Below are 20,199 nucleotides of genomic sequence, written 5' to 3'. Positions count from 1 at the left end.
GGGGATTTAGCTCAGCGGTAGAGCGCTTACCTAGGAAGCGCAAAGCCCTGGGTTCGGTCCCCAGCTCCGAAAAAAAGAACCAAAAAAAAAAAAAAAATGATAAACAAAATTTAAGATACATAATTGTATATACATATGATACAGCGCAGACCTTTAATCCTAGGATTCAGGAAGCAGAGGTAGTTCGATCTCTTGTGAGTTTGAGGCCAGCCTGATCTACATAGTTCTAGGACAGCTTAGTGTACATAGAGACCCTATTGAAAAAAAAAAACAAAAACAAAAAATGACTGTAATCCCGGCACACAGAGGAAAGAGGATTGCTGTGAGTTCAAGGTCAGCAAAGGATATACAATAAGACCTTGTCTCAAACAACAAGAAGCCTAGCATGTTATGCCTAATGAATACATTAGAGGACAAATGAGCCAGGATCACTAAGGGCCCCACGGTAAGTGCACAAAACACATAACTTTGGGGATCATTAAACATGGCGGACATGTTCGACTCAAGAGATCATAAGCCAAGAATGGTGGTTTTATTGAAGGGTTTACCCTAAGAGCACTCCTATCCTATTCCTGACACTACCCACACCCACACTCATCCACTACCATGTCTTCATAATGTCGGAGAATGACGTTCTTATCGTTGTCTTGATAGAGCATGGAGATTGGAGACAGCTTGGTGGGGATACAGACAGCCTTGGGGACCTTGGGGTCAGCCATATGCATCAGAGCCTGCATGAAGGCATAATTGGAGCTATTCAAATACGTGGTCATTGTGAAGGGGCAATCTCCATGACAGTAGTTTGCCATGAAACCCTTAGGGGCAATGACCCACTTGTGCCAACCCAGGTCCTGGAAGTTGACGAACAGTTGGTGACGATGGCAGAGGTTCCTACAAAGACCCGTGGGGATAGGGACGGCTGCCCTCTTTTTTCTGGAAGAAGGGTGACAGTGTTTAAGGTTGAGGGTCACCACCAGCAGGGAGGCATGAAGAGAGTGCATCAGCTGGTTACAGGGGTTATCAAGCTGGGCATTTACCCTGGAGTATCTGTCCTCTTTGACCAGAATCTCTAAGTATAAGTCCAAATTCTTCAGTTGGTGGCGGTTCCAATCCTTAACCACACCCTGCAGGTTGAACTGAAGAGAACCTTGAGGTCCCCGGACAGACTTCTGAACGAGCAACCTGCCCGGCTTAGGGTGGGATCGCCCCCACACACCACTATCCTGAACCACAGATACAGCCACCACCAGCTCCGGCTGCAGGTAATAGTAGGACCTGGGCCCCAAGTGTAGAATCAGCTGGGCCATGGTCAACTTTCCCTTTTCTTTGACGGCAGACAAGTTAAAAGAGAGGACCTTCTGTAGACAGGAGCCATCTTGGGAAGGTTTCTGTGTGTTAAGGAAAAAACCTAGAAGCAAAAAGAAACATTGGAGAGCCACTGAAAGTGTTTCTACTTCTGGCCCCTGTGGGCTTGTCCATAAATGTGCATTACCCTGAGCTCCAGTCAAGCGCTCCCCAGTCCTCCTTACTCAAGTCTATTCCTGTGCTTCTCCTCAGGAGCTGTCTACCTTACATAAGGTCTCACTGACCCGGGGTTCACCAATTTGACTAGACTGGCTGGCCAGTGAACCCCAGGGACCTGTCTGTGCCCCAGAATGTCGGGGTTACAGGAGGACATGTAGTACCCAACTGCTGAACTTCACGCTTGTAAATAGGTAATCACTTCACTGACTAAGCCGTCTCCCCAGACCCAACTGTTTGGTTTATTTATTTGTGTATTTGTTTTATTTATTTTTGGAGGGGCTGTGTTTGTTTGTGTTTGTTTTTTTTAGACAAGTTCTGGGGCTGGAGAGATGGCTCAGCAGTTAAGAGCACTGGCCCTCTTCCAGAGGTCCTGAGTTCAATTCCCAGCAACCACATGGTGGCTCACAACCATCTATAATAATAGGATCTGATGCCCTCTTCTGGTGTGTCTGACAGTGCACATAAACTAAACTAATAAAAAAAAAAGTAAGGTTGGTTTTTAAAAGATAAGTTCTCTTGTAACCAAGGTGATTCACTATGTAGCCAAGGATGGCTTTGAACTTCTGATCCTCCTGCCTCTACTTTTCAAACTTCTGAGATTACAAGTCTATTTCTATACATCTGGTTTGTGCTATGCAGGAGCTCAAACCCAGAACTTCATGGGCACTAGGCAATCCTCCAGCACACATACCCCTGTGCCCCTCCCCTCCCCTCCCCACCACAGGTCCTTTTGTTTTGAGACGGTCTAGTACAGTCTCCCTCGAACCTCCCCCCGCCCTCATGCCCTGCCCGCCCCTCCCGCCCCCCACCACTTTGAGGCCCCTTCATTATAACAAACAAACCTCCATGTTGGAGGTTCATCATCAGCTTCCTCTTCAGGCCAACCTTAGACTTTTACTTTTTTTTTTTTTTTTTTTTTTGATATGTTTATTTTATGTATGTGAGTACACTGTCACTCACGGTCTTCATGCACACCAGAAGAGGGCATCAGATCCCATTACAGATGGTTGTGAGCCCCCATGTGATTGCTGGGAACTAAACTCAGGACCTCTGGAAGAATAGTCAGTGCTCTTAACCACTGAGCCATCTCTCCAACCAGGACTTTTACTTTTTTTTAACTAATTCCCTTCTTAAAACTCTTCCCATCCCACCCCACACTCCACACAGGATTCCTCAGCCTAGCCTTGACTAGAGACCAGGCTGGCTTTGAACTCAGAGATCCATGCAGTGCTGGGACTAAAGGAGTGCCCTATAATTTTGTTGTTGTTGTTGTTGTTCTGTTGTTTTGTTTTGTTTTGTTTGGGGAGGGGGGGCTGGTGTTGGTTTGAGACAAGATTTTCTGTGTAACAGCCCTGGCTGTCCTGGAACCTGGGCTGTAGACCAGGCTGGCCTCGGACTCAAGAGATCCTCCTGCCTCTGTCTCCTAAGTGCTGGGATTAAAAGCGTGCACCCCCACGGCCAGCTGAAACTCTGAAACAGAGTAGACTTTTGATCATATTTGCACTCTCAAGGCCATTCCCAAGTCAGGGACAAATATCCAAATCCTTTCTTCATCTTCTCTTTATAACCTCAGCCCTCGGGAAAGTTGAAGCAGGAGAATTGCTGAAGACAACAGTGACTGGAAAGACTACGCATTTGAATGCCAATGCAGGAATGCAGATGCTGCCACCACCCCAACTTTGAATAAGAATCAAGCGAGGAAAGGAAGGTCAGACAGCCTGAGGCAAGACGAGCCTACTTTTAAATCGTGAAAATTGTGCAATTTGGTAATTGGTAGGTTTAAAAACTGTGGGACGGCAATCCCTCAGATTTGAGTGTGACTGCAGCTTAGATTAATACCATTGGCCTGTATTTTAAAAAAGTCAAGTCATGCGTGAAGGGCGAGTGCCTTTATTAATCCCAGCACCTGTGAGGCAGAGGCAGGGGGATGTCTCTTGAATCTAAGGCCATGCTGGTCTAGAAAGAGATCCCCAGGATAGCCAGGGCGACACAGAGAAACCCTGTGTCGAAGAAACAAACAAAAAGTAAATAAAATAATTAAATATAAATAGATACATAGATAAAAATCAAGAGATGTGCTGGCTTTTAATCCCAGTTCTTGGGAAGCAGAGGCAGGTGGTTCTTGCGCTATGGTCTACACAGCAAATTCCAAGACAGCCGGGGCTACACAAAGAGACTTTAATTAGTTAAAATCAAGACGTGCTTTTTTTGCATCTAACAAACGTAACACAGAGGGGATAGAAAGATGGCTGAATGGTTAAGAGGACCAGAGCTCAGTTCTAAGCAACATGTGGATGGGGAGCTCACAACTGGAACTTCAGCTCCAGGGGATCTGACACCTTCTCTGGAGTCTTAGGATAGACACCGACAAACATATATTAAAAACCGGGAGAGAGTGAGCAGGAATAGAGGGAAGGGAGGTGGTGGGGAACCCCTGATTTGAAAAACCTACTTTGAATTCGGTCTCACCCAAGGTGTGATATTGTCTAGCCCTACTGTCTAAGCCCACTCTCTGTTGACAAAATTAAACTCTGCTAAGCCGGCACAGCGGCAGTTAGACCAGTGTGGAGAGATGATAAGAACACGTTGACTTCCTCTGGGTTGATCTTGGAACGGAGACAAAATGTGCAAGATCCTAGCTCAGACTTCTGCCTGACGCGGTGCCCGTCTGTCCCCTCCTCCCTGCTCCATAGCACCCACTTGAGATTTTTCTCTGACAAACCCTCGGATTCCTTACCTTGGTCTGGGAGAAGCCGAAGCAGGTTCCCACGGACGCCCAGCTCCTTCACGTAGCATAAGTCCTGCGAGGCCCCTCTGGCTGCAGCGGTTTCTCGAGCCCGTATGATTTTCCTTAAGATGCGAGGCACAGGTTGGAACCTGTGGGGTGAAGGCGCTTTCTTTAAGCCCAGAAATTGCAAAAAGTCATAGTCTTGAAACTCGGATGTCTGGCCCCAGGCCAGGGTTAACAGAAGGAAGCCGAGAGTCAGAAGCCTTTGGGAAGGTTGCATGGTCGACCGAGCGAGAGAGTGCAGCCACTGGGGAGCTCAGCGGTCTAGCCTTCACTGCTCGATTCAGGAGCTTGGGAGGTAATCAAGTGTGAATTGCTCTCTTCCCAGCTCCTCAGAGGCAATTCAATGTGAAAAGACAGGTGGGGTCTGTGTGGGGGCGGGTCTCTCTCTCTCTCTCTCTCTCTCTCTCTCTCTCTCTCTCTCTCTCTCTCTCTCTCTCTCTCTGGTGTGTGTGTGTGTGTGTGTGTGTGTGTGTGTGTGTGTGTGTGTGTGTGTGTGTGTATTTTTTCTCCTCCTGCTCTACTCTCTCAGGGGAGTGAAATAGTACTCGCGGGTTGGTCAGCAGTATACAGGGCAAGTGGAAAGGGAGGCACACTCATTCAACACACAGATATTAATGTCTGTGATGTGCAAGGCAGTGGGGTAGCTTCTGGGAGCGTAGCAGAGAATAGCTTATTATATATGTAATTCTGAGGTGGGGTCTCATGTGTCCTAGGTTGACCTTCAACTGGTTTCCCTTCAATAGTACTTTTGTTTATTGGGAGTGGGGTATGCACGCCACAATACAGGGTTGGAACTCATGAGAACCATTCACAGGCTTTGGTCTCTCCTTCCAATTAGATCTCAGGAGTTGAAATCAGGTGTCAGGCTTGGTGGCAAGTTCCTTTACCCACTGAAGCATCTTGCTGGCCCAAGTTTGAACTTCTGATCTAGCCTACATATCCCTCACTGGCATCCCGGTGAGATTGGGTGAGATGCATGGTATGGGACTCAGGACTGAGAACATGCTAGGCAAACAGTCCGCTCACTCCTAGCCTAGAATCCTTCCTTCCTTCCTTTCTTCCTTCCTCCCTCCCTCTCTCCTTTCTTTCTTTTCTTTCTTTCCTTTTGAAGAAATAAAGTTTCATAGATGTGAAAAACAAAGCTGTGAAAACAAGGTTTGGAGAAATGCATCTGGTGGTCAGGATGCCTACGACAAACTTGTGACCTTTCGGAGAGATACATCTGACGTCAGGATGCCCAGTGATATAATAAAGTTTTGGTGATCAAGATATTGAGGTGGGCTGGAGAGATGGCTCAGTGGTTAAGAGCACTGACTGCTCTTCCAGAGGTCCTGAGTTCAATTCCCTGCAACCACATGGTGGCTCACAACCATCTGTAAAGGGATCTGATGTCCTCTTCTGGTCTGAAAACAGCTACCGTGTACTTGTATACATAAAATAATTAAATCTTAAAAAAAAAAAAAAAGATATTGAGGCAATTCTGACTAAGCTAATTAAGACAAAACAAAAACAACTGTTATCCCTACCCCTCCCTGCGGTAAATTCCGAGAACAACCGCAAGATGTATTCCTGACCCCACCCCCACTAAGAGACGCACCAACTTAGCCCTTTCCCAGTGATTCTCCAAGGCTAGGTACGGGGGTTGGAGTAGGAAAGTGACTCATTGAGCCAAGAACAGTCCCTTGAGCAGGCCAGCCAATACCTGACAAGATCCTTTGTCCTGTGTACCACCAATGAGAATGGGCCATTCTGTAACGAATAAAAGTTGTGTGCTTTTTGGGTCGGGGTTGCCTCTCCCTGCGTGGATGAGCAACCCCGCGTACATGGATTAAAAACCTTATACCCTCATGCTGTTGCAGCGCTCACTCTGTCAATCTGCGCTCTGTGGGTGGCGCTCCTGAGGGAAGGCCACTACTGGGTCTTACCACACTTTCTTTTCTTGTTTGCTTGCTTGCTTTCCTTCCCCCCCCCCTCAGAAATGGTGTTTTGCAGGATGACGTAATTACAAATCAGGAAACTGACATAGGAGAATAAGAATAGAAGACTAGGGGACTGGGGGGAAGGCTCCGCAGTTGAGAGCACTGACTGCTCTTCCAGAGGCCCTGAGTTCAAATCCCAGGCACCACATGGTGGCTCACAACCATCTGTAATGAGATCTGATGCCCTCTTCTGTTGTGTCTGAAGACAGCTACAGTGTACTTATAATAAATAAGTAAGTAAATAAATAAACAAACAAATCTTTAAAAAAATAAACACTAGCTGGCAGTGTTGCTCAGGGGTGGATTCTCAAGATCTTGCTAAATTCCAAACAAAGTCCCAACATTAAAAAAAATGTTTTTTAACCAGGCCTAGTGATTACAGCCCTACAATTCCAGCTGCTCAGGAGGCTGAAACAGGAGGATAAAAACCTCAAAACCTACCTGAGCTACTAAGTTCCTGGCAACCCAGGCCGCAGAATGAGAGCCTGTCTCAATAGATCCAACAAGGAAGCCCACATCTCTCTTCTAGATTTCAGTGTCTACCCGCATCCTTCTTGACTAGGGTCAGAGTCCTGGGGTGAGCTCTGGTCCCATCCCGTATCACCTGTGCAGCACCCGAGTTTTCATTTCCTCTCACTGAGTGTTGTTTCAACTAAAGCTAAAACCAATACATTTGCCTCAGAAATGTGTTGAGGGGCTCAGTCTGAGGTCCGTAGGTTGGGATCGGTCTGTCTGAAGGAACTTGGTGCGGAAAAGCACAGAATCGTTGACAGGGTAAAAGGGAGGTGTGGGAGAACTGGATACTGCACCACAGCGGTCATCCCAACACTTGGGAAGCATAGGCAGGCAAATCGTGAGTTCAAGGCTATCCTCTGCTACCTAGCAAGTTGCCGGTGGTTGAACTCAACACAGCAAGACACACATTGAAGGGTGTTGTTGCTGCTTTGTTTTGTTGGTTGGGCTTTTTGCTTTGTTTCAAAACAGGGTTTCTCTGTAACAGCCCTGGCTATCCCAGAATTCACCTTGTAGACCAGGCTGCCCTTGAACTCACAGACATCTGCCTGCCTTTGCCTCCTGAGGACTGAAATTATAGATGTGCCCCTTTTTTATTTTGTTTTTCTCTCTCTCTTTTTTTTTTCTTTAGATAGGATCTTCTTACATAGCCGTAGCTTTAAGACTTGTTTATTTTATATATGCAAGTGTTTTCTGCCTGTATGTCTGTCAAAAGAGGTCAGAAGAAGGCATCATATGCCCTGGAACTAAAGTTATGGATGGTTGTGAACCGCCATGCGGGTTCTGGGAACCAAATGGGGTCTTCTACAGGAACAAGTGTTCTTAATCTTGGGCCATCGCCCCCTCACCTTCCTGGTACTTTTGGTGTGGTCCAGGCTTCTGACTTCTGGTGATGTTCTTGTCTCTGCCTTCCAAGTACTGGGGTTTGAGTGCACTGCCACCCCAGGGAATTTCTGACTTTGACCCCCCCCCCCAAAATTGACTAGAAAGACTCTCAAACCTCATTAAAAGGCTGCCTCATCTAAACTGCCAGGCAGTTCATTCCCTGGTAGAGGGTTTGCCTGGTGTATGCAAGGCCCTAGGTCTGACCACCTTTACTGCAAAAATGACTGGACAGTCTGCCCCCAAGACACTGCCCCTGCGTGGATTTTGAAACTGGAATGTTAACATTTTGAACTATTTTATTATATTATAAGAACTTGTTTCCCTTCGAGGGGGAGAAAATGCTGCTTTTAACACTTATTGACTTCTGGCCACAGAATACAATAGCACCTCTTCAGTGGGGCCTCAAGGATTCGGATCTGGCCTCCAGCCCCCGACCCAGCCTCACTGTGAGGGTGGAGCTTAGACAGAATGCTAACACTATGGATCCCACTGACAGCATCTAAGTGTCACCTCTTGGTGCCCTGATGCCATCTCACTCAGTTTTCTTTGTTTATTGTTTCTCTACGTAGTCGAGGCTGCCCTGGAACTGATGGTACTAGCGCTTCAAGTCTGAAATACCGGGATTACCGGCCTGCACTACCATGTAATAATTTTTTATATATTTTTTTCTTTTTTCTTTTTTTTTCCGGAGCTGGGGACCGAACCCAGGGCCTTGCGCTTGCTAGGCAAGCGTTCTACCACTGAGCTAAATCCCCAGCCCCTATATTTTATTTTTTAGAAATTCGTTGCCTGTTTTCTTCTATTACTAGTTTTTTGTTTTTTTTTTTTTTTTCAACTGAGTGAGGGGATGCTTGTAATCTAGCATTCGAGAGAATAGAGGAAAGACAATTCAGGAGTTTAAAGCCAGACAAATTCAAGGCAAGCCACCATAAGAACTTACTTCAAAACAACAATAAAACACTTCAAAGGGTTGGGGTTTAGCTCAGTGGTAGGCGCTTGCCTATGCAAGCGCAAGGCCCTTTCGGTCCCCAGCTCAAAAAAAAAAAAAAAGAAAAAAAAAAAAAACACTTCAAGCAGGGGCAGGAGAAATGGCTCAGTCGTTGAATGCGTTTGTTGCTTTTACTGAGGACCGGATTCAATTTCCAACACCCCACATGTTGGCTCACAACAGTCAGTGACTCCAGTTCCAGGGGATCTGGCCCCCTCTTCTGGGACCTGTGGGAACTACATGCACATGGTACATATTCAGGCAAAACACTCATATGCAAAAAATTAACAATAAGTAAGCAATTCGTTTTTAAAAAGAGCATTTGCTAACGATGAGGACTTGGATTCAGTTCCCTGTACCCACACAGTAACTGACAACTGGCTGTCGTTCCAGTATCAGGGAATCTGACTCTTGTGCTGCCCGCCCTGGGCGTGGCACATAAAAACACTTATGCATATAAAATAAAATTTTCTTTAAATTATATATAGGTTAGTATGTAGCTAGGTGGAGAATCTCACCTGGCTCTCACATCCCTGAGGGTATGTAGACAGTATGCTGCAGGCTGGGGAAAGATATTTCCTTACTATAGTCACTGATGTAGTCCATTCTATAACAATCCCTTCTGTGCTTCTGTAAGTAACCTTAAACACTCGCTTACTATGTAAGCTAATTTAACTACATACGTGTGTCATGTGTATGTGCATGGATGTACATGAGCACATGCACAGTGTGTGTGTGTGTGTGTGTGTGTGTGTGTGTGTGTGTGTGTGTGCGCGCGCGCGCGCGCGGTGTGTATCCTCTTGCCTTCCACTATGTGAGCTCCAGCAATGAGACTCCAGTGTCAGGCTTTGAGGCAAGTGCTTTTACCCACTAACCTCTCTCTCCAGCTGTCTAAAGTTTAAAATAAATATGCCAGGGCAGTGCCACAGGCCTTGAATGCCAGCACTAGACGCAGAGGCATGCAGCTTTCTGTGAGTTTGAGGCCAGTCTGGTCTACAGAGTGAGTTCCAGGACAACCAAGGCTAACAGAGAAATCCTGCCTCAAAAAAACCAAGTGAAACCAAAAAATTTAGAACATACCCTCTGCCTCCACAGTGCAGGCACTAAAGGCATGTGTCACCACCTGTCAGCTACAGTTGTGTTTTGATTTGCTTTGTCCCCCCTCTGTGCTGAGACTCAAACCCTCAGCTAGGATTAATTTAATTACCTTTAACAGCAATTTCCTGTTCTGTTCAATAATTTACCCAGCTGACCCCCTACTGATCTGGATTGTGTATTTCGGTGTTTTCCTTCTTTCTTTTTCGGTTTTTGTTTTGTTGTCTTTATTATTTATTTATTTATTTATTTATTTATTTATTTTGTTTTGTTTTGTTTTTTTGTAACAGCCTGTTACTATGTAGCCCAGACTGGCCTGGAAACCCTGTGTAGATCAGAGACCTCAAACTTCAGCTGTCCTCCTCCTGCCTTGGCTTCCTGAGTTGCTAGGATCCCAAGTGTGTCGGGCTATGTTGAGGTGCACTGGCACCTGCACCTGCACCTGCACCTTCACCTTCATAAGCCACTGTTCTTCCTCTGTTTATTCATCTTCTCTTGCATGGGGGAAAGCCTGAGAAAATGTATTGTTATGTCCTAGTCTATTCCAGTAACTGTGGTCCGTCCTTCCTTCCTTCCTTCCTTCCTTCCTCTTCTTTTTTTCCTTTAGTTCTTTTTTTTAAAGAGATTTATTTATTTTATGTATGTGAGTACACTGTAGCTGCCTTCAGACACACCAGAAGAGGGCATCGTATCCCCATTACAGATGGCTGTGAGCCACCATGTGGTTGCTGGGAATTGAACTCAGGACCTCTGGAAGAGCAGTCAGTGAGTGCTCTTAACCACTGAGCCATCTCTCCAGCCCTTAGTGCTCTCTCTCTCTCTCTCTCTCTCTCTCTCTCTCTCTCTCTCTCTCCCCTCTCTCCCTCCCTTTTTTCTTTTTTTTTTCTTTCTTTCTTTTTTTTTTTGAGACAGGGTTTCTCTGTCCTGTGTAGTCCTGGCTATTCTGGAACTCACTCTCTATATAAAACAGACTGGCCTTGAACTCATAGATATCTTCCTGCCCCTCTCTCCCGAGTGCTAGAGTTAGAGGCAAGAGCCATCATGGCTGGCATTTATTTTATTTTATGTGTATAGGTGTTTGTTTTGCCTGCAAATATGTCTATGTGCCATATGTATACAGTGCCTATAGATCCTGGAAGAGCGCATTATAGCCCCTGAACTGGAGTTACGGTAGATTGTGAGCCGAACCTTAGTCCTCTGGAAGAGCAGCCCGTGTTCTTAAACTGCAGAGACAGCTGCCCATCACCACTGACGGCCCCACACTCACTGAGATCCAGCTGTCTGCTTCCAGAGTGCATGTGCCTTTAATCTCACCTAGCTACAATGTAGCTGGGGTTTGGGAGGGTTTTTTGTTTTTGTTTTTGTTTTTTACCTCTCGTGTGTCTGTATGTACATGTGTGTGGGTGCTCAAGGGGGCCAGAGTAGGGCACTGGACCCCCTGCACTGCAGTTACAGACAGCTGTGAGTGGGCGCTGGAAACCAAAGCCCTGTCCTCTGGGAAAGCAACTGCTGAGATCCTAGAAGTAGTTTCTTAAGTGGCTATTTAAATTTTATGTAGCCAAGGATAACCTTGAACTCCAGATTGTCCTGCCTCTCCCTGCAAAGCACAGGGATTGTAGACTGTGTTGTGATGGCACTCCCAGATAGTCATTGTGTTTCAAATGATTGGATTTTTAGAAAGAAATCTCCACAGAGTAACCTCAGAATTAAGGGGAAAATGGTTTTTTGGTTTTTTGATTCGGTTGTTTGTTTGTTTGGTCTTTGTGTTCTTATGTTGGTTAGGGATGGAAGTCAGACCTTAGCTATGTCAGGCAAGCGCTTTGGTACTGCGTTAAGACCCAGCCCGAGAACATTTTGTGGTATAAAAGAGACTTTGAGGGCCTGTAGGCTAGGTCTCAGCAAACTCCTGGCACACAGAACAGTCGACAGGGGATCCCGCTTTAGTGGTGGGTGAGTGTGTTTCAGCCTGAAGCTTCCTCAGATGGTACTCCTGCCCTGTGGCATGTGATGGATTCCGGGTACTGCTGCTGGCCCAAAACCACAGCAAGCATGAGAGGCTCAGTGCCAGTGGTCTTGACTCTTGCTGTCATGAAATCCGAATTGGACCTCTTCCAGGACCTCTGGAATGAGATTCACCGATGTGGTAATCAATGTAAAAGCAAGAGGAGTTTAATCATTCCGACATGTCTGAATCCTCCCACTTCAAAGGGAGACGACCCTGAGCAGACTCTAACAGGGGATTTTATACAATTGTAAACAATTGGGGCAGAATTCAAACAATTGGGGCAGAATTTGCACAATGGCAACTAGGCCGGGTACTATGCCCAACAACTTTCTGATTGGACTCAGTGTACTGTTCAAGACCTTCCCAAGGGAGGATCTGTTAGAAGCCGCAGGCAGCTTTGTGTGACATTTTGGCTTGCAGCTGCTCCAGGAACTAAACCAGCATTTTTCTTCCTGGAAGGGAGGGGTCCTTGTGCTTGGAAGTTTGTGGTGTGGTTTTTCTGTGTATCCCTCATTGTCCTGGAACTCACTTTGTAGACAAGGCTAGCTTCAAACCCAGAGTTCCATTTGCACCACAATGCCCAGCTATTAATTGATTGACTGATTGATTAGTCATGGTTCTGTAGCTCAAGCTGGTCTCTCCTGAGCACTGGGATCACAGGCCTATGTCACTGTCACCATACCCATCTCCCATCTTTCTCTGATGCCCGCGTCTACCTAATGGAAGCTTTACCCCAGCTCTCACTCAGGCAGTCCCCAGTCAGTGCCTTTGTGCATGTTCTCTTGGCCATTTGAATGTTAAGTAAGAGTGTCTGAATCAATTCTCTTCAGGATAACAAGCTTAGACGTCTTTATTTCTCTGAAGACTAACAATAAGATATTGTTTAGCTGTCTACACTGCCAGCCAGGCCAGGTGCTACTGAACTAGAACACCAGCACTATGGAGACAAAGGCTAGAGTATGGACCACTTAAGGCCAGCCTGGGCTACAGTTGTCAAATGTTGCTTTAGGAAAAAAGGCCAGACTGGTGAAGGGGGCACACCCCTTTAATCCCAGCACTGGGGAAGCAGAGGCCCGAGTAAGGGATCTAAGGACATGACAAAGAGGTTTGACTGCAACAAACTTCTTTCTTCTGGCCTGGTTCCACTCCCTGTTAGTAGTTTTCCTCAGTAGATAGCCCATGGCTCTGGCATCTCAAACATCTTGGGGGTCTGCAAGGCAACTTCAACATTACAGCTTCTTGTTCCAATGTCTGGAATCCACACATGATCTTCTGGGCTTCTCCAAAGGGCTTGGGTCACTTCTCCAGCTCTGCCCTCTGTAGCACTCTAAGCTCAGGTTGATCCACTCCACTGCTGCTGCTGTTCTTGGTGATCACCCCATGGTACTGGCATCTCCAATTCACTGGGGTCTTCCACTGCAATTAGGCTTCACCAATAGCCTCTCACAGGCTCTCTTCATGGTGCCAAGCCTCAACTACTTTGCATGCCCTCTCAGTCCTGGGTTGTCAATTACAACTGAGGCTGCACCTTCACCAACGGCCTTCCCTGGCCTCTCACAGTGCCAAGCCTCAGCTGCTCTTCATGACCCCTTCATGCCTTCAAAACCAGTACCACCTGGGTGACTCTTACACGTCACCAAGTACAGCTTCAGTATGAGGTACAACCTTGGCTATCTCTGGAACACAGCTTCTTTGTGCTCTCAGAAATACTCCTCACCCAGAAGATTTCACCTCAGTGACGCTGGTCTCTTCTTAATCACAGCTAATTTCTTAGCTCCAGATGACCAGCATCAATTGCCCCAGTGGTCCCTTCTGTCCTTGACTCTAAAGCCAGCGCCTCATGGTGGAATCTGCCAAGTTCTGCTGCTCGGTGGGGCTGGAGCATGGCCCCTCTTATTCTATGGCCAGCTTTCTCTTTACCAACTCCCTTACTGCCTAAACTTGCCGGTCCTGGAACTTGCTCTGTAGAGCAGGCTGATCTTGAACTCAGAGATCCGCACGGCTCTGTCTCCTGGGATTAAAAGTGTGTACCACCACGCCTGGATCTACGCTTTTTTCCACCTAGAACCAGCTCTGTCCTAATCTGACCTTGAATTCAGAGATCTGCTTGGCTTTACTTCCCGGAATTAAAGGTGTGTACCACTGTTCCGGGATCTAAATTTAGCTGGGTAGGATCTTGTTCCAAAGCTCCACACCCTTATTCCGTTATCTCCTAGAACACAGGATTCAGCTCCATTTCACTTCCTGGTGCCCCTTTAATACTTAAACCACATATTTTGTATTTTTTCCTTTCTCAGTCTGCTATGCTTGTTCAAAATGCTCTTCATGAGACTTAAACAGAGAGCAGTGTCTCTGCTGGGCTTTTTTGAGACTTCCTTTGTCAATGCAATTAATATAAATCTCTTTACCTTAGCCTCAGGTAGACTCTAAAGACAAGGGCAAAAAGTGCTACATTCTTCTTTTTTTAAGACTTATTTATTTTACATATTTGAGTACACTATAGCTGTCTTCAGGCACACCAGAAGAGTGCATCAGATCCCATTACAGATGGTTGTGAGCCACCATGTGCTTGCTGGGATTTGAACTCAGGGCCTCTGAAAGAGCAGTCAGTGCTCTTAACCACTGAGTCATCTCTCCAGCCCAGCAGCTACTTTCTTTCCCAAACTATTATAAGAACAGTCTCTCTGTCACATATTAAAATTTGTCCCTTCTGAAACCTTTAGAGCCAGGCTTCCATAGTTCAAATCACCCTCAGCACCAAAGTCTTCCATATTCCTACTACAATGGCCCATTAAGCCCCACTTAAAGAATCCCAGCTTCTGTCTTAGGGTTTTACCGCTGTGAACAGACATCATGACCAAGGCAAGACTTATAACGATACCATTTAAATGGGGCTGCCTTACAGGTTCAGAGGTTCAGTCCATTATCATCAAGGCAGGAGCATGGCAGTGTCCAGGCAGGCATGGTACAGGAGAGGCTGAGACTCTGTGTACATCTTCATCTAAAGGCCGGTAGAAGACTGGACCTCACTTTGTAGACCAGGCTGGCCTCGAACTCAGAGACCCACCTGCCTCTGCCTCCTGAGTACTGGGATTAAAGGCAATTTGCTGAGAGATTAAAGTTGGCAAGAGCTACATAACAAGACCCTGTCTCAAAAAGCCAAAAGCTAAAAAGAATACACACGATGCACACGCATTTACACACGTGCACACACGCACCCTCGATAAGTAACCAGCAGTTACTGTAATTACAAATACCGCTGTGGTGCCGTGGAGACGAAAGCACAGATGGGGAACTCCAGTCAGAATTTGAATTCTGTGCTGGGTATGGAGGCACATGCTTTAATCCCAGCACTTGGTGGCAAAGGCGGGCAATTCAAGGCCAACCGGGTCTACATGGTGAGTTCCAGGGCTACACAGCGAGAGACTCCCTTAAGAAAATAAATTTGACTTCTTCAAATATAGAGTTGTAAAGCAGTTTCCATCCAGTCAGATCTTGGCCTTTTAATTCCAAAGAGCAGAGCCAATGACACCAGAAATCTTTTAGTCAAAGGGAGAGCTTACTCTGTAGTGGAAGAAGCACAAGAATGAGAAGTCAGGCTGTCAGGCAGGCCACACCTCCCTTCTATCCCTCCCTTCCACCGGGTCCCTGCAGCAGGTGAAGAGAGAAGTAAGGAGGATCACGTGGGTAGAAAGTGACTTTTCCGGGAAGAAGCCTTTATGGCTGCAAGAGTTCTACCTACCTCTTTTCTGCGTGAACATGCTTGCCTAGGTCCCCGGATCACTATGGAAACTCTAAGCTGTCATGGCATTGGTAGGTGAGACATTGAACCTGGAGAAGTAGTGCAGTAAGATGGTAATGGCAACAGGAGGGGCAGGCCTGGTGCACTTGTACAATCTCAGCTCTGCATGAAAGGTCAAGGGTTCAAATCCAACCTGGATCACACAGCAAGAACCTGCCTCAGAAACAGTTCAAAACAAACAAACCTATAGGGCAGCATCCAAAGATGGTGGCCAGCTGGGTCTGAAACTGGCTGCCTCTGTTGGGTTTAACACTTTCACAGAGGCTCACTATCCTGAGGTTAAACCAGACATTTTAGCCTGTGGGTTGGTTATACGAGAGTGCTTTGATCAGGGTACAGGAAAAGAGGGCGGAGGAGAATTGAGGAATGGAGAGATTTGGGAGGCTGCGTGGCTCAGGGTTAGGCTAACAGGGCTGTGTGCAAGACATTAGCAACTTGATATTTCTAAGGGATACTGTTCAGCAGCATGGAAAGAAGGAAAAACACAGTGGTTCACTGAATCCAAGTGAAGGGGAAGGAAATCTGAACCATGAAGTCTGGTTAAATCTTTCCTCAGCTGAGTTATCAAACCACAGTAGAAATGATCTACCTAGAGACAATATCCTTTCCTTTTTAAACTGGGAAGTTCCAACGTAGAATGTTAATATAACAAAGAATCTAGCGTGTGACCCAGGCATTTAACCTTCATCCTATCTCAAGTGTAAAGCTCTCATGGGAAGACTTTTTTTTTTTTTTTTTCTTTTTTTTTTTTTTTTTTTTCGGAGCTGGGGACCGAACCCAGGGCCTTTCGCTTCCTAGGCAAGCCCTCTACCACTGAGCTAAATCCCCAACCCCATGGGAAGACTTTTAAGGACACAAATACGAACTATTCTCATCTCTCCCAAGATCCACCTTAAGATTTCTTTACCCCTTGGGCTGTATGACAGGTGGCTGTTTGAGATTCAGGCTAACCTGGTCTACATAGCGGACTCCTGATTTTGTAATTGGTGCCAAGGGGTCAGAAGCGGACACTGGATCCTCTACAAGTGGCCTACATGGTTGTGAGCCACCGTGCTGGGAACCTAGCCAGATTCTCTGAAAGAGTAATAAATGCTCTTACGTACTTAGTTCTCTCTCCAGGGCCCTATGTTACCTTATTGACCAGTCATCAGTTCAAAAATTGCCATGTGCCCTCATTTCCTAAAGAAAATCTCCTTAGATAAGAATACTTCGGGCTGGAGAGATGGCTCAGCAGTTAAGAGCACCCAACTGCTCTTCCAGAGGTCCTGAGTTCAATTCCCAGCAACCACATGGTGGCTCACAACCATCTGTAAAGAGATCCGATGCCCTCTTCTGGTGTATCTGAAGACAGCTACAGTGTACTTATATATAATGAATGAATAAATCTTTAAAAAAAAAAAAAAAAAAAAAGAATACTTCAGGGTTGGGGATTTAGCTCAGTGGTTCGGTCCCCAGCTCCGGGGGGAAAAAAAAAAAAAGAATACTTCCGTAAATACTTCTTCAGATAAGAAAAATTTGGCCAGGTGGGGCACATGCCTTTACATTCTGCACTGGGGACACAGAGGCTGCCAGATCTCTGAATTCCAGGCCAGCCAGGACTATGTACAGTGAGACCCCATCGGAAAACAAAAAAAGATAATAACTCTGTCCTGGTGGCCCTTGCTTGTAATACCTGTACCAGGGAGGGTCAAAAGATCAAGGTTATTCTCCGTTCCAGGTCAGCATGGATTACAGGAGACCTGGTCTCAGAAAACTAGAGTCTTAGAATCCCCTGTGCTCTGTGTCCTGGTTTGCTAGATGTAGGGCTTCTCAGCCCTGTGTCCCCACAGCCTTGCTAAGTCTTCTCCATCACCGTGGTCTGTACCTTCCTAAATCAGAACCAACGAAAGTGGCCTTCGAGAAAAACACAAGCCTCTCTGTGTCTTTCTTTCCAAGTACCTTTCTTTCTCTTAACCTTCATGCTTTAGCCTATAGTAAAATATCTTCTTTTACCCTCAAATCTGCAAGATATAACAACGATGGGGCTTAGTGCTTAAAGCACAGGGCAAGAGCTCTACTCCCTGAAACTCTAGCTAGAGATCAGAAACCCTCTCCTGGCTCCGTACACGGGATCCATACACTCTCACACGAATGCATACATACACACAAATACATAAATTTTTTAAAAAGTTTTAAATGTATGCGCTCACATGAGACAAGATGTTACGTCCTTAGATTTCCTCCTCTGCCTTCCTGGTAGCATAGAAGCAAACTGCCTTTACATGTTAATTTAGCAAGTGCAGATTCATCCCCATCATGTTGTATGTGTCCTATAAGAAAAATAAACATGGGGCCAGGAGTCAGGGGGTGAACGCAGCTGCTGTAAACCTCAGTTCAATTTCTTGGCCCCATTGGAGATATATATATATATATATATATATATATATATATATATATATGATATATATGATATATATAAATTTTCAGGATATAAAAACATAAAGATACCATGAATTGGACAGGTTACAGCATCTCAGGGGTGTTGCTTTGCTTGTCTGCTTTTGCAGGGCTGGGACCACAAGCTAAGGCCCCATGCCTACTGGACAAATTCCATACAACCACTCAAGAGTCCGCCAGCGCTGTCCGTTGGATTTTCTCCAACTTCTGCACTGGAATTCTCAGACTCTGAAGGGAAGAAATCCTTCAGGTAACAACAGTGGAGAGTAGGTCCAAGGTGCTATAAAAAGCAGTGTGTGCTCCTTAAACTCCAGCACGGGTGGGAAGTATCTATTAGCCACTTGAAACTGGCCTGGAATCCTGTCTAGGACTCCTGAGTGTTGTGTCTCAGAATTTACATTTTTTTAAAAGATTTATTTATTATATATAAGTACACTGTAGCTGTCTTCAGACACCAGAAGAGGGTATCGGATCTCTTTACTGATGGTTGTGAGGCACCATGTGGTTGCTGGGAATTGAACTCAGGACCTCTGGAAGAGCAGTCAGTGCTCTTAACCACTGAGCCATCTCTCCAGCTCAGAATTTACATCTTAATAAGATCCATCCGGTCTGTCTGAGCTTGTCTTCAAATTTGCACATCAAAGAAAATAGCTGGGGTCTGCTGTTAAAGTCTGGAAACAATGGCTGAAAATCACTAGAATTAAGTTATAAAAAATGGCTAGCATCCTGATCCCATAGCGCTTGCACTCCTATTATCCCAGGCCTGTGGGAGGCAGAGGCAGGGGGATTCCTACAACTTCAAAGCCAGGCTGTTGAGTCCAGGCTGTTGAGTTCCAGGCCACCTGAAGTGACATAGTCTAAATTTAGATCTAAATTGTTGGACTGGGGAGATAGCAATTTATAAAGTTAAATTTATTATTTATTGATTCCTTTCTCCCTCTAGACAAAGTCTCACACAATAGCCATGGCTGACCTAGAACTCAGAGGTCCTCCTGCTTCAGCCTCCTGGATGTTGTGGTTATAGGTGTGAACCAGCTTGCCCAACCAGAGTTAATTTTAGATGCTCAGAAATGTCTATACCCGGTGTGTGGCCCATGCCTGAAATGACCAGCGCAGGTGTAGACTGACTTAGGATCCAAAGTTCCAAAGTGCAGAGGTAGGCAGATATTTGAGTTGGAGGCTGGCCTGGTCTACATTGTGAGCTCCTGGGCAGCCAGGTCTGCCCTGTCTGGAAAAACAAAACAAAACAAACGAAAATTCCAGGCCACCAACTGGGAGATGAGAGGGTGTTGTCTCTTTTTTTAAAAAGGCGTGGGGATGGTGTTGCAAGTTTTATAATCCTAGCATTTTGAAGTCAAAGACAGGGCCTTTGGAGGTTAAGTGGGGAGCCTTTTCAGGTTGAGGCCAACCTGGGCTACATAGTAAGTTTCTGAACAGCCAAGACTACATACATAGAGTCTCAAAGAGTTAGATACTCTTAAATGGGTTGTCTAGAAATGCCCCACAGATATATATCCTTAAATTCCATGCTTAAATATATACCATAAAATACCCACTTACTTAAGTATGTGTAACAACTATATCTTTATTTAGTAGCATTTAAAGTGAAATAATTTTCAAAGATTTAAGACGAAGCAGGCAAAGGAAACGTTCTAGTTAGCTTAATTAGTAATTAACTGGCAGCTGGAGGGGAACTGCCTGTCTATTCTAGAGCATTTAAACCCAGTTCACCGGTCACTAGCCATCTCCAAAGATGTAATAAACAAAGTAAAATAAACAAAACAAAGCAAAATCCCTGATATTTCAGTAAACCAAGAGTGACTCAAGATAAAATCTTCAGTCTTCTTTTTTTTTTTTTTTCATTTTGGGACTAGAACTGGTTTAGAACTCAGCGATCCACCTGCCTCAGCCTCCCGAGAGAGCCGGGATTAAAGGTGGGTGCCACCACTCCCAGAGTTTTTGAGCAGGGTTAGTATTAACGTTGAGCTGACTGAATGGTAATCCTGCAGCAAAAAGGCTCAGCCTTTAACTCAGGTGGATCCTGTAATCACTGCCTCATTAGCATTCAAGTTCCCTGGAGGGTTGGTTTACGCACTATAAAAGGAGACCAGACCTCACTTGTGACTCGCTTCAGTCTCTGCTGTGTGGGGCCAGAGTTTAGGTCTTTCTAAAGATTAGCTA

The 20,199-nt window shown here is 45.7% G+C and overlaps 1 protein-coding gene across 1 annotated transcript; it reads right to left on the bottom strand.

Annotated features, from left to right (window-relative positions):
- Positions 1–526: 526 nt before the first annotated feature.
- Gdf3 (growth differentiation factor 3) lies at positions 527–4,647 on the bottom strand. Its single transcript, XM_032905227.1, has 2 exons — positions 4,262–4,647; positions 527–1,408 (listed from the first exon to the last, which is right to left on the bottom strand). Exons 1-2 carry the CDS (start codon positions 4,530–4,532, stop codon positions 579–581), a joined length of 1,101 nt encoding a protein of 366 aa, XP_032761118.1. The 5' UTR covers positions 4,533–4,647; the 3' UTR covers positions 527–578.
- Positions 4,648–20,199: the final 15,552 nt, after the last annotated feature.

The sequence above is a fragment of the Rattus rattus genome, chromosome 6 (genome assembly GCF_011064425.1).
Source record: "Rattus rattus isolate New Zealand chromosome 6, Rrattus_CSIRO_v1, whole genome shotgun sequence".
Taxonomy (NCBI): Eukaryota; Metazoa; Chordata; class Mammalia; order Rodentia; family Muridae; genus Rattus; species Rattus rattus.
This window is presented reverse-complemented; position numbering and strand designations above follow the sequence as displayed.

What these genes read in the sequence shown, in the direction of transcription:
- Gdf3 (XM_032905227.1), bottom strand. Translation starts at nt 4,532, where the DNA reads ATGCAACCTTCCCAAAGGCTTCTGACTCTCGGCTTCCTTCTGTTAACC. An exon ending in TCGGCTTCTCCCAGACCAAG is followed by an intron (nt 1,409 to 4,261) that starts GTAAGGAATCCG and finishes TTTTGCTTCTAG; the next exon opens with GTTTTTTCCTTAACACACAG.